The 17,562-nt window shown below is 35.3% G+C and overlaps 1 protein-coding gene across 1 annotated transcript in view; it reads right to left on the reverse strand.

The window, feature by feature from the left end:
* The window catches only part of SEMA3E (semaphorin 3E), a 137,272-nt gene that overhangs the window by 52,529 nt on the left and 67,181 nt on the right, over positions 1 to 17,562 (reverse strand). Inside the window, exons 2-4 of the mRNA XM_085325988.1 lie at positions 16,112 to 16,272; positions 10,138 to 10,197; positions 5,733 to 5,852 (exon numbers count right to left, since the gene is read on the reverse strand). Of these exons, the coding sequence (XP_085182114.1) occupies positions 5,733 to 5,852; positions 10,138 to 10,197; positions 16,112 to 16,272 (341 nt within the window). The remainder of the gene's footprint in view (positions 1 to 5,732; positions 5,853 to 10,137; positions 10,198 to 16,111; positions 16,273 to 17,562) is intronic.

Consider the following 17,562-nt stretch of genomic DNA (forward strand, 5'->3'; position numbering starts at 1 on the left):
AAAAAGAATAGTAATTTTAATGAAGTGAGATCCCTTTTTTTCTGGTTGATAGACAAATACGCACCGGAGGCATTCAACCTTTTCTGACCTATAAGGCCTCTTTGACATTTGGAAGTGTTTCATGAAGTCAGCGATAGTTAACTCACTTATTGGTGGGCAATTAATTTGCTTGCATTTTGTTAGACAAGATTTTGTAGTATTCTTTTTTGCAAACAGTGACCTGGTTGTTATATCTGCAAAGTCAGCACTCCTATTTTTACCAATTTGAAATTAATTTCTAAATGGCAGCAAAACACTGGGTAATTGGTTGAAATGTTTATATCTGAGAAAGAAACATTCATCAGAGCCAAAGTAGTGAGAAAGAGAGAAAAAGATAAAAAAGCTGCATGTTGCTATCAGTGACTACAATTCCATGCTTTTATAAAGGTAGCAACAGATATATTAAAGAGAACAGCCTGAAATTTGAAAGATGTATCAGTTAAACCAATATTATAACAAAATTTCTACATTTATCTGTTTATATATAATTTTTGAAATGGGTATATAGTTTTTCAAATAATTTATAATTATAAATAATAGTATTTATATATTTCTAATAATAGAAAATAGTATTTGGTTTTTATTTGGCAGTACCACCCAACTTGAGGCAATAAATACAATAATTATTGCTTATTGCTTAATATGATTAATATGTTCAAATATAATTATTTATATTAAGTCTAAATAAATAGTATCACGATGTTTTTTATAAACCTTGAAAAGCTTTAATGAAAGAAACGTTAAGACATAGGTAATATATCATAGCACAATTTCATTGCAAAAGATTTCAAAACATCTTTCTATTGTTACATAGTAAAAATGTACATTTCTCAAATCTATTTATTATGTGTTTTGAGCAGCTTAAATTTTCTAATTTTCCATAAGTTCCAAAGAGCAATGCTCGGCCAATTAGGCAACCAAATTCTGCTTGCTTTTTTTAGACTGAAATCTCCCTTTGGCTTCAGTGGTTGTTGACAGAGCTCAATGTTCTGCAAGACATAGCTCACGCCTATTTTTAATGGGAATGTAGCTACATAAGAAAATAAGGCAAACTTTGTCCTGGAGACAGAATGCTTCTTTTTATAAAAACATTGCCATTTTACCGAAATATTCAGTAATGATATAGCATCCCATACAGTATGGATATGATTATGAACATGGCTTTGGGATATTATCACAGTTCAGTGAAGGACTATAACGTTTCATTTTCTTACCTAATGGCTTTTAAACTTTTGTTATAAGCCAACAATGAAACACATTTTCCTGCAACACAGGACTAGAGACACCCAAGAACAAGAGTCTCTATCAGACATTTTTTTCCACCAAATTGTTTCTCTTTGACCTGTTCAGGAAATTGCAATGGCTAAGGCTGTAGAAAATATAATCCTGCTATTCTATCAAGTTCTTAAGTTCCTACATTCTTAATTTTTATTCAAATAAACATTATAATCTAAAAGCCCTACAGTTTTTACTTAGGTGGCTACATCTTTTGGCTCAAGAGGCACTGGTGAACATATGCTTAAGGGTCCTGAGCACAAAGCAAGTATTTCCCTTCTATTGGTACCGTTGACCCACAATTCCACATGGAAGAGTGAATTTAGCTTTATATTCTTCATTTACTATGTATCTGGATACGCAGAAGTCTGCTGTAGTGACTCCCTTCTTTCCTCCCACCTCCCAGTCCTCAGTATATCTGGAGACTGTCGTTGTTCCAAATAGGTACGTAAGCTTCAGATGCATCTTGTGCTATTTAAAGAGATTTCGTTCAGAAGCTGCTTAGTTTTCGAATCAAATTTAGATTTTACTTATACTGAAGTTCAATATATTTAGTAAAAATATCAAAAAGGTTCCTTTAACACTGTAACTACGCATTACAAACCAGCATTTACCCTTCAGAAAAAAAATCTGGAGTTTACTTTTTTTTTTTTTTTTTTTTTTTTTTTTTTTTTTTTTTAACATGTTTTTGTTTTTTTTTTTAAGCAGTATGATCTTATCATATTTTTTTTTTTTTTTTTTTTATTTTCTGCATTTATTTCCTATTTATATATTTCTGCTGCTATTTTATTCCACTTTAGATATTTATGCAGAGATATCTCCTCTGCTTGTACTGTCTCCACCTCAAACTAAAATTCTCCTAATCACATTTTTCTGTTTATTGGCAACACCTTTAGAAGCTGTGAAGCATGTTATACAGCTAGATGTGAGGAACTGTGATCTAAGCTGGAAAGAAAAGAGATGTTTTTAAGAAAAAAACAAACCAGTTTTCGTACAGCTGTCCTCAGTAATAAAAACGAATTCAGAAAAAATGCAACGAATATGATCCTATCATTGGGCTCCAGCTGAGTCTGGCTGTGAGCCAGCTGCACTGTGTAAGGATCTCTGTATTCCCAGATTAGGCTATTTCCATGCTAGACCTTATGAGTTTGGGGAGCAGCTGCCAATCGTCTCTTATTCTCCCTTCTGTGAAAGTCAGAATGTGAGCAAGAGGCAAGAGAGTCAAGCTGGGTGAAACTAGCGGAAAATAATCAGTAATCATTGATTCAGGATGTTCTTCTAAAGGGAAAGCAACAACCAGAGTCTGAACTGCAATTTTGGAATCTGGTCCTCTCACTTCCTGCAGTTTCATGGTGTCCTTATCAGTCAAAGAAAACAAGATTGCAATTTGCCCACTCCATCACATACCATATGTTATTTTTAGCCTTCCATACATAGGACACCTGTCTTTTTTTAATCCTGATGGTCAGCTTTTCACACACTGGAAATTAATATAGCTACTTTTTACTGCAGCAAATATATTTCCTGTTGGTCTACACAGACAGCAAAGTGGTAATTTTCCCATGACTTCAGGGTGGGCAAAATTTTAGAACTTCAGTTTGATAAGGGAGAGTAATAAACAAAAAGAAGGGAAGGAAGGACAGCGATACATAAGAGGAAGATCATGAGCCACATTCAATTTTATACACAAATCTTGCTTCTCGATTTTTGTTTGCTTGGATTCTATTTTTATCAGCCCATTGCTTATACTTTCTTAAATAGTGTTCCTAAATATACAGACATTGCTTCCTTTAAATGATACCAGGAGGCCTGACAGGAGGTTCATGACACGAGCAATGAAGAAATGTAAAGTTGTCTTCTTTTAAAATTATTGCTTACTACATAGTTCCTTCCTCAATTTTAGCAGACAGTGTGTTTGTACTATTCAAATAATTTCAAGTGTTGTGCTGGAGTCTTAACTTCTGAGGTACTTCTGGCTTTGATGGCTGAGGAAGGTGCACAGCATGGACTGGATCTTGCAGCATGACAAAACAAACTAGAACCACATGACTAGGAGCAAAGGAATGCCTCTGCCCCCCAAAAAATTGTTCAAAAAAAAAAAAATGCTGAAGTAAATGCCTTAACTGACTTATATGAATACACTTCACAAAACTTCATATCTTCCATTCATACTCATCTAAGCGCTTTTTTTCTAAGTATTTTTTTTTAAATCAGCTGTAGTCTCTTGTTCTCAATTTTCCTATTTTTCCCAATCAGCATACCCCAATAAGTAATGCTGTAGGTATGGAGTGGGTCTGAACTGCTGCTTTAACCTACTAGGTACAAAAATGTCAGTTAAACACTGAGTATAACAATTAAAGGTTAAAAAATAAAATAAAACCAGTCTGGCTAGGAGAACTTAAACTGAAAAGGAATTAGGAGAAGCATGTTTTTAAAGGGATAAACTGAGTAATTCTGTTACAGAATAATCAGAAAAATAAATATATATAGATAGATGTCTTCTTTGTAGTCACATGCTTAATTAAAACCACACTTAAAAGTAAGATCAAAACTTTGGCAAAAATACAGCAATATATATTTGCACTTTTTCTTTCACACATGAAAATGCCCCAGATCTTAACCTTGTAAATGTAAGTAGAAAGCAAGCTTCAAGCTTTTAGGAAATAGGAGAGCTTTTCCAGTTTTTCCAAGTTCAGCTGCAGAAACATGAAATACAATGCTTTCCTCTTTTTTTCCTGTTTTCATTACATTTACACAAATCAACTGACTGTTTATTATGTAGCTTTAAACTTTTGGCAAATATTCTAAAATACTTGGAAATGGAAAGAAAAGTACTTGTGACTTCATTTATTTTGAAGCTCTGCTTTTCCGTATGTTCATCCATGGATCAGCACGGCTGGTCTTTATGTTTCACTCTGCACGCACTGTATAAATAATATACATAATATTAAACCCACTTCTAATGTGGATTCACAGAATTGCAGTCAGTTTGAAATCCCCCTCCTTGCCATGGGGAAAGCAAGAATTTGCTTGGCTGATGCTCTAATACCACCTCCATGACAAGCCCTCAGCTTTACCAGCAGAAATCACCAAACGTTACCCAGTTAAGCAAGCCTATTGTCCAGCATATGTTCCTGACATTTGCTAGTAAAAACCCTTCTTACCCTGGGCTACAGATGGTCTTCACGCGTCATGTCCTACTGTGCAGATCGTGCGACCAGAGCTCTCCAGATTCTTAGGCAGCGGTTATCAATGAGCTGCTCTAGCAGCCTACACAAACTCCCTTCCAGCTTCAGGGTAACCTGGATCAAACACTGGGACCACCTATCACTTCTTTCACCTCCTGGAGTCTGACCTCTTCTACTGGCTCGTTTTCCTCCTCTCATTCAGTATGCCAGGGCAAAGTCCATGGACTTCACAGCACTGTCTCTGAGGCGTATAAAACACGAGCTTCACTTTTAGTTCTTCTCAGACTTTGGAGAGTGATCAAATCCAACCAAAATTTTAAGAGATTGAGGGCCCAAAAAATTTCTATGCTTTCTGTCTTGTAATAAAATAAATAATCCCCATGGCATTGCTAAATAAAAAGGTCCACACCAAGTGGCCTATTTTCACCTTGAACTTCGGACTGGATGTTTTCAGCTGGACTTCCAAGACCCAGACCTTGTAATGGAATTTATATCTTTAAACACAAATTCAATTTGATAACAACTGAAGAAATTGAGACCCTCAAGAAGGCCTTTAGATACAGGAAGCTTCAAAATATGCTCATAAATTTCGTAGTTCTAGAGTGGCAATGACAGTAGGATGAGGACTGAAGACTTGCACCAGTAAATAGAACCAATTGTTCAACATTTTGGACTCCATGTAGCAGTGCACAGGTTTTACACAATCAGGAGCAAGTACGGTACCTGAGGAAGCTTACATATCTGAAAAATCCAGAAAACTTACATTTTTGAATGAGAAATACACTGACAATACAGATTATATATGGCATTTTCTGACCTTCTCTATAGTATTATTTCACTCATCTGTAAGCGCTGTTAAGGAACTAACATAGACTTGCTGAATGTGAACAAAACTAAAAAATTGAATTTAACAAAAATTAAGTTGTTCTGTGTCCTAACATACTAAAGATTTGTTTTTTATACTGTGTATTATTACCTAAAAAAAGAAAGTTATCAAAAACCATGAATATTTAAGAATAATTTTGCTTTAAGTGTAATATCAGCACAACTAGCAATAAGACTCTAGGATAAAAAAGACTTCTGAGTCTCACTAGATTTTATTAATGAAAATATCTTTTGAATGATCTGTAAAAGAACTCTGAGATCTTGAATTTAAACATTTATTTTTAACCATGAGGACTTTCTGAAATACAGAACAAAAGAGTCATTTCTGTAAAATAAAGTTCTTACCTCTGATGAATGTCCAGCTCTAATAAAAGTGCAGAGCGGATCAAAAGCTCCTGTTCCACAAGCCAGAAGATGTGTTCTGTTGTATCGGTGAAGGACACGGATGTAATTTGCACATTCATCCTTATTTGCATAAAAAATAGGTAGATGTAAATCTTAACATTTTAAAATATATTTTTTGAAAAGAAAATATCTTAAGTGTCTTCAGATGACAGTATGCATATTGAGAATTTCTATTCTGTTACCCGTAAAATCTTATTTCTCTTGCTTTACACTAGAACTGAACTCGTGGATGGACACTCGTGACATGAAAAAAAGTAATTTTTAAAATCCTGATTTATTACAAGTTATTTTAGACACTTAACTAGTTAGGTGTTATTAAGTTATAAAATATATATTTTGTGCTTTTTTAATCTCTGAGTTATTCTATGAATTTAAATATTTGCTCTACTAAGTTTTATTATAACGCACTAGATATTAGACTCAGAGCATGAGATATGAACATTCAGCAAATGACTTCTCTCTCAACTTAAATAAACTTTCCTTCAAGAAAAAAAAATTTATATTTTTCCACAAGACCTCTGCACCATTAATTTCATATGTAATGAACAGCTAATCAATATACATTTTTTTATTGTATATGCTCATGCTTTATCTACTTTCACTATTCAAACCCTCCTTTGAAGAAATTATTCATTTCCCCTGGGTTGTACTCTGGGACTCATTAGTGTATTTGCAGCTTCATAAATATTACAATTAAAATTTTTTCAAACATCCCTTTGAGATGGGGAGTCATTATCCTTCCTGTGCTCAACTAGAAACACAAAGAGTGAGATAAAAGTATCCATTGATTTTGGGACTCCTGGGACTTAGTTTTCCACAATATTAACTTTATACAGTAATTTCTATGTTTGGAGCAAAATTTTCTTTCATTTTCATTGCTCAGCATTTCTGCAACTCAGACCATGGGTTTAAAGAATTTAAAGAAGACACAGAATTTAAGAAGACACAGTTACAATGATGTTAATCTCAGCTAGCTTTAGCTATCAATAGTTTAGGCATCTGCTTTAAAATACCTAATCTCAATCTAACTATTCATCTAAGCTCCTTCAACGGTCAATGAAGAACACCAGACACCTCCAAAAGGCAATTAATTCTATCTTAAAATAAATGTGTGAAACAGAGTAGAGGAATTTCCTTTGGGGAAAATTACTGTCCTTCGCTGATGACAGCATAGGAAGCCTGGATGACTGCTTTAGATGATGACTAGTTTTCAGACTGTTAAACGTAGATGTGAAGAATCCTAGGTCTTAATGAGCATCTGTGAAAGCTTAACGACACAGGGGGAGTCTGCGGCAGAAGCATGGGCAGAATTCAGCTCTTACAAAACAGTATTAAGTTCAAAACTGAGATGTCATCCTTTTACTATCTTCAGACATTTGCAGTCCCTTATAAGTCTTCCAAATTCTCCAACAAATCAGTAAGAATCCTATGGAGAAAGTCTCCCTTATTACATGCTCTATTACATACTTAACCACGCAAAAAGAACGTATATTATACTAGCAGAAAGAAGCAAGTAACCTACACAGACAAGTAATTCATTGTGTAATTAAATATCATATGTTTGTTGTTTATGAGATTTCTTAATTCTTTAGCTTTTTTCTTTCTTTCTTTCTTTCTTTTTTTTTTTTAACAGAATCTTAAAAATCATCAAATACATCCATATTTTCTATCATCAGGACAAGATTACTTAGATCCACTGGAAAAAAAAGCCTTGCTATGCTTGAATTATCAGTAATTGAGAGAAAAGATGAATTGAGATTAGCTTATCTTTTATAAATGGACCAGCACTCAGACACAGACATACCCCGCTTGCCTGTGGGTTTCACAGGCCTTTGTTGACTGGTATTAATGGGATGGTAATATGTAGGAATTGTGTGATGTCTTGCAGCTTTTAAATTAGATGCTTTATTGGGATCTAATGCTTTTCCTCTTTCTTCCTCCCTTCCAGTTATGAATTTTCTGCCCCATCCGTTCTTTTCTAGTGTGCTCTCTGCTAGTGTGAGCTTTCCTCCACATGGTTTCTACTAAGGAGAAAATTCCTCCCCAAATATCTCTGCAGCTCCTAATATTTGTATCAAAAACATCTTGGAGGAAGAAAGATCTTAGATTTTTTTGTTGATATGGTTTCTCAGTGGAAAAAGTTGCACTTCTTTTTTTCCTGTGCTTGTAATTTCTCATTAAAATGCCTGAAAATTTCTGCAAAAAAATCCTCCTAGATCAGGCAGATACCAAATACAGAAAATATAATTCCAAATGGCTATACTTTATCAAAATCATAACCAAATGGAAGAGGATGCTATTCTGGAAAGCATCAGGCAGCTAGGCATTGCTGCTCACCCCAGTAATAATATCCCTTACACATAACAAAGAGGGAGGTCGTTAAAATGCATCAAGGGGGCTGTCAAAATAAACTGCCCTCCTACTATATTGAATAATTAACTGTTGTGATTGCCTTTAGCAGACTCAGAGAAACATGAATAGATCTGTGGAATATTATTCATCTGAAACTTTTTAGTGTGAAGGAACTAGTCATCACTACTGAATCTGATCTCTATTTCTGAATGATTTCCAATCTGATAAAATAATTGCATGAATTAAAAGCTCTCACAGCACAGGCTAACGGGTGTTGGTTTTGGCATACTGGATGAGAGCAGAAGGGTTTCATTGCTAGCTTGATCCCCACCAGAAAAGCAGGGCCCAGGTTTAAGGTGAGACACGTCTTGTTAAGATTAGGCTTTTGTAATTGTCCTATTTAGTTTGTTACAAGCTTTCTAGAACTGTTTTAATGACTACAATGCTTAACGTTTTACTGCTACACGATGAGCTGATAACCTTTGAAGAGCTTATAAAAGTGGCCTGTTGTGTTATATATAGTGAGAGGCAGAGAGCACGTGAAATACCTGGACACGGAGATACGTATTACACCATTTAAAGTTCTATTTAATGTTGGTTATGAAGTGAGTAATATATGTTTTGTAAAGTAAAATGAAGAGGGAAACAACTTTGAAATAAGCAAAAAGCTTTAAAGAACACTGATAAATAATGTTTTTTGCTGTTTTATTTCTCTGAGAATTTATAGCATGAAAAATAGCATGCAAAACTTAGAAATGGCAAAGGGCTAATTTTAAGACATAATACTATTAAGCAATATGTTTATGGAGACAAAAAATGAAGGAGATAAAAAGAGAAGTAATAGGAATGGTTTTGATTCTAATTTAGACTCCTTTCAGGTTGAGCAATTTACTTCACTGAGTTCACTAATAGAAATTATTAAGGATTCCCAGAATTAATTATCATTATCCATTTGCATGATCCCACATATAATTAAATCTCTTGTGAGGATTAGAATAATTCCTATTGTTTGGTGTTAAAGTATTTTAAGCTTTCACAATTTTAACATCTTTTTCTTACAGACTCATTTTCTGAAGTCGTGTGATTATGTAAGGATCCTTTGCTTTTCTTTTTGAAAATGGAGACGTGACTTTCACAGGGCAGGAAGAATGATCTTCCATAAGAAGTTCTTTAAATATTCACATTTATCACAATACAAATTTGAAAAGTTATAATTACAGATTGAGTTTTAAAATATAGTGATTTTGGCAATCTTAGGAGTCTTAGTACCTATTTCTATAAGGAGTTAAGGATTTATTTCCCCAGACACTCACCCCTCCTTCCCCAAAAATATTATCATAGACAAAACATCAGAAAATATGTCCCATAATATTGCTGTGGTGGAAAGGTAAAAGAGCTTTAACTGTAAGAATAACCTATACTGAGGGGCAGTATAAGATAAAGCTCAAGCATTTTAGGTTTTGGATTTATTTAATATGAACACCAAGTTTGAATAATGTAGAAAAACATTTTCTTCTACCAAGCCCTCCTGGAAATCTCAAGGTCCAAAAATGGTCCAGAGAAATGCCATGAGCCTTTAAGATAACCTCAGAAAGGAGGTATTCCAGACCATGTGAATTTTAAAGAGAAATTAGAATGTACAAAAGGATTGAGCAGACAGGGCATCCTATGTGTATGGGAAGAAAAGGAGACAGAAATGGGAAAAGGAAATTGATAAGATACCCTTTTTGTTATTGCCAGAAAAAGAATTAGGAGAAAGTTCAGATGTTCAAAAATGTTCATTACCCATTTATAAGGTAATTTATAAGCTGTTCTGAAAAGCAGTTAAACTAATCATTTAGTGTATTCACAGTAGCTACATATGTTTAGCTGCAACATTTAGAATTGTATCTGTGCTTTGATCTCTCTGAAGTTTAGGGATGCCTGAATCCTTGTTTCGGATCAGCCACTGGTATAGTTAAAATATATTTGATTTGTAATTAATGATACTTACAGCATCTCTTCCTTTAATTATGCATTCTTCTGCCTGCAGAGGTGTGCTAGGCCAATGAATCTGAAAAAAAATATATGTAGAAAATCATTCAGCTGGACATAGTTCAAGGTTAATCCAGCTTTTCCACTACTGTTCATGTGAAATATTCATTTAGTGTGTATACAGTTTTTATTGTTAGAGCATATATTACAATTTAATAATTTGTTTTATATGTTGGAACAGCTTTCAGGTAAAATATTGTAGTTCTATTCTTAAATATTTATAGAAGTGTAAAACAATGTAACAAATATTGTTCCTGGAATGTAACTACTTTCTTTTGGGTAACTCAGCAAACTTAATGCTAGCCAATGGAATTTAGGAGAAGTTAATGTACTGAACATTTTATAGAAACTCAGCATGAATAGCCCTGATAAATTGTCAGTGATTTTCAACAGTTTCCCATAAAATATTAATTCTGAAGTATTGATTTCCTGCTTTAAGTGACACTTAAGGAAAAAGATAGTTTATAGCAAAGTTAATGAGGGTCAGTGATTAACCTCCTGGGAGCAGGATCAGCTCTTCACAGTCAATTACTATAAGTGAAGCCAAATTGCACAAGAAGAATTTTTTCAATTACTTTTTCAGTTACCTACTGTATAAAATCTATGTTTCATTCCAGATACATCCAGATTTGGATGAGAACAACGTTAAATCATGACTAAAAGGGCTGGAATGATTACTTCAGTTCTTAGAACTTTTAAAAGTGAAAACAAAAACATGCTACTTTGGTGAGATCAGGCTAAGCTAAAACAAAAAAAAAAACTTGGAAATTAAGAGAGAGAATCAAAAAATGGATGTCATCATTAAGAAACTTTGTCAGTAGCCCGGCCAGAAATTATTTCTATCTCAAAAACATTTCAGGGTAGAGGTAATTTAATTATCTTAGTTTTCTTAAATTTAAAATAATCCTAACCTGAGAAAATCTAAGTCACAGAGATAATTATAAATCCTTGGAGCCTATTAGATAACGCTTAAAAGTAAGAGCTCTGCTGTATGTTGTCACTGTCAACTTCAGCACCTCTAAGTGCTTAAGTTTCAGTGGCCAAACCGAACCACCTGCTCTCAGATAGCATCTAACTCCTGTAAGGAATCCAAAATCAATCAGAACACTTGCTTTGGGTCCAAAAGCTACCTGTGTATGGTCAGACATTCCTTGCCATGGGGGGAAAAAATCTAACGCTTGTCTAGGCTCTGTATTGCTTCTGAGTGTGCCAGGTAGGTAGGTGCCTGAACTCTGCTGAAGACCTGTGAGGACACTTCTCCAACCTCCTGCTCAAAACATCCCTGATTCCTTCAGCGCAAAGCTTGATGGTCTCAGTCCTGTACTTTATCCCTGCTGGATGTCGGAATAGGCATGTTTTTTAAGCAAAAGCATTGATTGATAAGATAGGAGATGTGAGTTCTAGCATTTCCTGAGCCTCTGACAGTTTGCACCCGTTGCTTTCAGTTCCCAAAGGAGTGCCCTAATAACCAGGCTAAAATGGAGCTTTTATCCATACCAGTGGGTACCATATCAGTGGCTCAGGGTGCTATTAGGAATGGGAAATGACAGGGGGAAGAAATATAAACTCTTGACTCTGTAGCCTAATATTGAATATTCTGTGTGTAACTGGTTATTTTTGTACTTGAATATTTAGTCTCAATGCTGTTCAAATTTGATTTTATATGCACGCTCTCTACTTAAGAGATACCAAATTAAATGCATAAAGAGAAATAGGAGAGAGATGAAATCTAAAGAGGGAGGCCACTGCCCCCCCCCCCGCCCCCCCCCTTTTTTTTTGGAGCTCAAAAAGAAGCTGCATTGTAAGCAGAAATAATTTGGGCCTTAGTACATACTAAAGAGAATTGGGGTTGTATGCACAAACCTCTTACAAAGGAGACAAATGGCTTTACCTCCTGGGTGTTACCCTAATCAAGAGGCTAATGTGCAAAATGAAATACCATCTGTCACTGTATCCATCACTGCTGCTAGGTGCCTGTTTTCCAAACTGAATCCTACACAAATCCTTTTTTAAGCAAAGCCCCAGACCTACAGCAGCTCAAATACATGCGTATTTCCTATTAGGATGCCTTTCATGACTTATGTTATGGAAAGGTTCCTACTAAAATAAGAGAGAAAGACAGACATCTCTATACCTTTTCCAGTGGCCATGCAGAGGTATAGGCATCTATCTCAGATATCTGTAAATAACTACTTACCTCTAAGGCAAGCCCATGCCTGAAGAAGATGGGTCTGAATTATGATTTTAGTAAAATGAGCTTTCTGAAGAAGCTTTGTCCAGAATTTTTTTTTAAAGACTCGTAACTCTTATTAAAGCTGATGAACCTCAATAGAAGACACTAAAAGAGACTCAAAGTCTCTTTAAGATTCTTTTAGACTAGAAACCAAAACAGAGCCTGGGCATCATATTTTACTTTCATATCAAATTTTGAAATTCAATTTTACATGTATTCTGGTTCTAAAAATAGTAGCAAGTATGTGCATAGAAAAACAAAGAGTCCTGAAAAGCATGAAAACCATTTATTTTATTGATTTTACTGCTGAAATCTTTGTAAAGACTTCTTAGCTTGGTTTATGCATCTGAGAAGAGCTGTCAGTCATGTTTTCAAATAAATAGATAGTACGTGGACGTAAGTAGAACTTTTTCAATATGTGCTCACTATACTTAATTATATTTGTGTAATTATTACAGTTTTCTTTGACTGGAAGAACACAGGATGTGTTTGCACTGCATAGAAATCCAGATACTAATCAGCTGTAACAGCAGCCTTTAACCCGCAACATGTTATTTTTCCTGATATTTGTGCTTTTACAGTTATGACAACTGTCAGCCTTAATTCCAGATTGGTTCTTTGCCAGGACTACAGTCTTTTGGCAAGCTGTCAATAGCCATTCCTGGGAAATTTCTCCTGCGCATCTAGGCTGGTGTAGTATCCCAGTAACATACATCTTATGTGGCTGCATGCTTGACCTTTTGTTTGGACATAATTATTCAAAACCTGTCACTACTGTGAGTTACTGTGAAACAAATTTGTAAACTGCATATTTAGCGATGGTTTTTCATCTTGCATCACAGTGTTTTCGTCTTTGGTAATATAATTCTAGCACTGAATTTAAAAGACAGAAAATAAGCTACTTTTAAACATACTCTTAACAGGAATACATGGAATTATGTAGTAAGGCAGTATGATTGGCAGATCCTCAGTAAATTTAGATAAAGGAAACAGTTTAATTGACATTGGAATCCTAAGTAGTGTCTCCAAACAGCTTCACTATTAAGCCACTAACCTCAAAAACTAGGGTGACATATTTACTAAAAACTAATTTCAGGAAACGGTATGAGCTTTATAATATTTGAGGCCAGAATGGACCACTATGTGAGCCTGTCTGACTGAGATTATATGAGCAATTAAATTTCATTCAAGTATTCTGTCCATGTTTTGAGTCAATAAATAGCACTTTACAAACAGCATAACTCATGTTTGGCCAAAACACAACTTCTGCAAAAGCAGCTGGTTACGACTGGAAAATATTAAAAGTATCAAGAGATAGACACCAAGCTTGTCTCATGAGAGGTAATTCCAGTTGATAATCAAATTAAAATTATGCTAAACTACGTGCTTATCATTTAAATTTGAATATTGGTACATTCCTACATAATATTCAAAGGAGAGGCAATTCAGTCCCGGTTTTACTCACTTTTGTTAAGTCTGCCCTGGAGTGAAAATGTATCTAGCTTCTCCAGAGGTTTTATCAGTGCTCTATGCTGTATTACCACAGAAAGCCTAATCTGGAGCTATCTCATACTGGACCAGAAACAGATAAAGCCCACTAAAATCTTCCTGCACAAGCCTATTTACTTAGGTAAGAAGTCTCTTCATAGCCCTTCACTACCACTTTGAAACAAAGTTAGGAAGAATGAATATCTGTAAGGAGTTCCAGGAGAAATAGGAAGTCAAGATTATTTTTACTTCTGCAAGAAAGGAAAAATAGACCCAAAGGTCATCCTTCTCTACGAGTTGTTATACCAGGGATGGTGAACTGGCAGTAGTTCAAGTTTGCTTTCAACGAAGACCTAGTCTGGCACCAATTACAATGAATTGCAATGCTTTTTAAAATAAATTTGGCACCAGACATCAAAGAAGGTTTTCTATCAGTGTGTTAGATCGTTACAAGCCTTAAAGACTTTGGATCAAGTCCCAGATATTTGCAAAGTTTGATTTCAAAGGTGGTATCAAAGGGAAAGAGATCTCTGGGGATATCGAAGGTCACATGGAGGGTACCTCCAGAGCTTTGGCTTAAAGAACACTGCAAGTGTATGTATGGCTTTAATTTTGTGTAAATGTTGATATCCTCATTTCATATTCTCCATCATTCTTGTCACTGGTAGTGTTAGACATTCTTCATACAGGAGCCAAAGCACAAGAGCAACTGTGTTCAGATACTTATGGTGCAATAATTTCTGTGCATGTGGCAGGCAGGGAGATACAAAGGGTACAAAAAGAAAAAAAAGGTAGGCAAAGAAATTATAATTACTCTCCACTTGACTAATAAGATGCTGTATGTTTGCTTAAGATGCCATAGAAAGTCTATGGCACATCTAGGGGCTAAAACCAGACTTCTGGAATCCCAACCAATGCAGGAATGACATTTTGTTCCTTCAGACTTTTGCAGTTTCATATATATTCCTTCTCCGTATGACACGAAAGGTGCTTAAGATAATATATGCTGTTAATATTGTTAAGCACAAAAAATCACAAACAACTAATCATTTTAAAAATTTATAATCTATCCTTCTGACTAGGGCTTCATTTTTGAAAGAAAGTGGAACCTTAGGGAACCTATTGTTCCTTAGGGAACAATACAGTGTATTAAAGATTTGGGGGTTTTATTGGGTTTGCTGGCTTACTTTGGCTGTCAATAGGCAGATATGTTATAGATTCAGCAGATTTGTTTTAATTTGAGGAACTCTTAGTATGGTCATTAGAGCTGAGGATTGACTGGGTTGTTTCACAGCAGAAGAGATATATCTCTGATTGGATTTAATTTATTTTTTCTTTTATTTTTAAGAGAATATATTCATATTCCAAATTGTGGAAAAAGGGAAGACAATGAATTAAAACTCCAACTATTTGCTAGAACCTAGAAAATGAAAAAGTTCTATGAAATCTGCTCCAAAGCTACCAACTTTATGAAACATCTCTGTTGTAGCTAGTGACTCATCCTGTTTGCTGAAGAGAAAATAAAATCCAGAAACTTGCCTCCACTCTTGTACTTTCACTAGCTTATAATAGCTGTTTTAGATTAGTTAAGATAAATTCTTCAGTTTGAAAAGAAAGGTCAAAGGCTAATCAACACACAGTTAAAGGCAACTTAATGAAGAACCAGGATAATAATGAATCAACTAGTGTCTTGGTTCCAGAAACTTCACTCTATGTGTCTCAGTAACTAAGCACTGATATAACAGAAATATGTCATTCCACACTTTTGCTGATAATGTTGTGGGACGATCAGGCTTACCCTAGGTACTGCTGAGTGAAATCAGTACTGAGTGAATGCTGAGGAAACAAGAAAAGGATCATGACATTTGTTTTAAGAGGAGCTAATCCCCAGCGAGGTCATGTTTCCAGACATGTTAGGTCAAGCTCCATTTATTCTAGTTTCTCATCTTTTGCACATCATAAAAACAGGCAAGCAAGCAAGCCAGCAAGAAGACCCTCCTTTAATTTGTCACACTCTACATGCAGATCTCAAGGCAGAGAGCATAGTTTTACATAGACTATATATATATATATACATATATGACATATAGACTTTTATGTTACTATACAAAACTTTAATGTCTACAAAAAGATCTGTCATCTCTTTTCCAATCATATTGTGTGCTACACATTATGTTGCAAAGTAAATAATATATATATTTTTTTACTTTACCTCTCGGTAGTTGTCGCTGACTCGATCCAAGCTGAGGGAATACAAGAGGTCTCTTCCTCCCACAAACAGTCGCTCTTGATACTCGTCCAGCAGCATTATGTGAAGACCAAGATATCCAAACGGGCTGTGAAAGACTGACGTCCTGTTTAAATCCCAGAGCTCTGAAACACAATCAGAGTGTGCGTGATAAATACCAAACAGCTTAGCTTCATGGCTTTGTTCTCCTATCCTCCTAGGAAACTCAGCAAAAACTTGTGGGACATTAAAATGCTAATCGTATAATCTTTGAGCAAGAAAAAGACACAAAACACCTGGGAACAATTTCCAAACCAGCCAGCTCTCCATAAGAGTTGTATCTGGATCTTTACATCACAGACTTTGTGTGCAATCGTAACATGGGGATGGGGGGAGATAACTTTCCCCTTTTAACATTTGTTGAACCTCAGGAGGTTCTTCTCTGCCCAGCTCTCCAGCCTGTCCAGGTCTCTCTGAATGGCAGCACAGCCCTCGGATGTATCAGCCACTCCTCCCAGCTTGGGATCATCAGCAAACTTGCTGAGGAGGCACTCTGTCCCCTCATCCAGGTCACTGATGAGTAATAAGCTGAACAAGTCTGGACACAGTACTGACCTTTGGGGGACACCACTTGTCACAGGCCTCCAACTAGATTCTGCTCCACTGATGACAACCCTCGGAGCTCTGCCTTTCAACCAGCTCAAACCACCTCACTGCCCACCAAAACACACCAAAAGAGTATCATTTTGGTGGTGCCAAACCAGCAGCTATGCTCATGCATTCACGTGACACCTTTTCAACTATGCATAAGCCACAGCTACCCTGTGAGGAGCTGGTTCTGCATGTCAGAAGAAGTTATCAAATGGATGCAACATTACAGCATGCACTTGAGACCATAAGCTGTATGGCTTGGTTTCCAGAAATTGATGTGTGTCTTTAATCTGAGAATCACAGCCTCATAAAACACCCAAAGATTAAACCACCAGAAGTCATAATCACTATCAAAAGTGTTCTACGCTGAGTAAATTTTTTTTCAAATCAATGATATCTGAAAATTTTATTTGAATTTAATGTGAACCTTTCCCATAGAAAGATTATTTTTCCTCATGGTATCTTAGTAATATTTGAAAGTATAGAAAAGAGAACAGAGACTAGACATGTACTTTTGAGCCAAGTAAGAATTTTAGCCTTTGATGACAGATCCAACAGATGTGTTTCTACAATTTCATTTCATTTTAAGTTTTTTTTTGTATTATGTTGATGATAAGGGAGTTTAGTAATAAAATAACCCAATCTATTTCTTGGATTGGTTAATCCGGAAAAGAGCCTGAAAACAACTAGTTTCTGAAAGCTGTTTACCTAGATAATAAAATTTACATGAAATGAGTCATAACAGAAATTCAGCCTTATAACTGATTTCATTTTTGAGATTTAAT

This window comes from Rhea americana, unplaced genomic scaffold (assembly GCF_003343005.1).
Source record: "Rhea americana isolate MKP2758 unplaced genomic scaffold, rheAme1 scaffold_1, whole genome shotgun sequence".
Lineage (NCBI taxonomy): Eukaryota > Metazoa > Chordata > Aves > Rheiformes > Rheidae > Rhea > Rhea americana.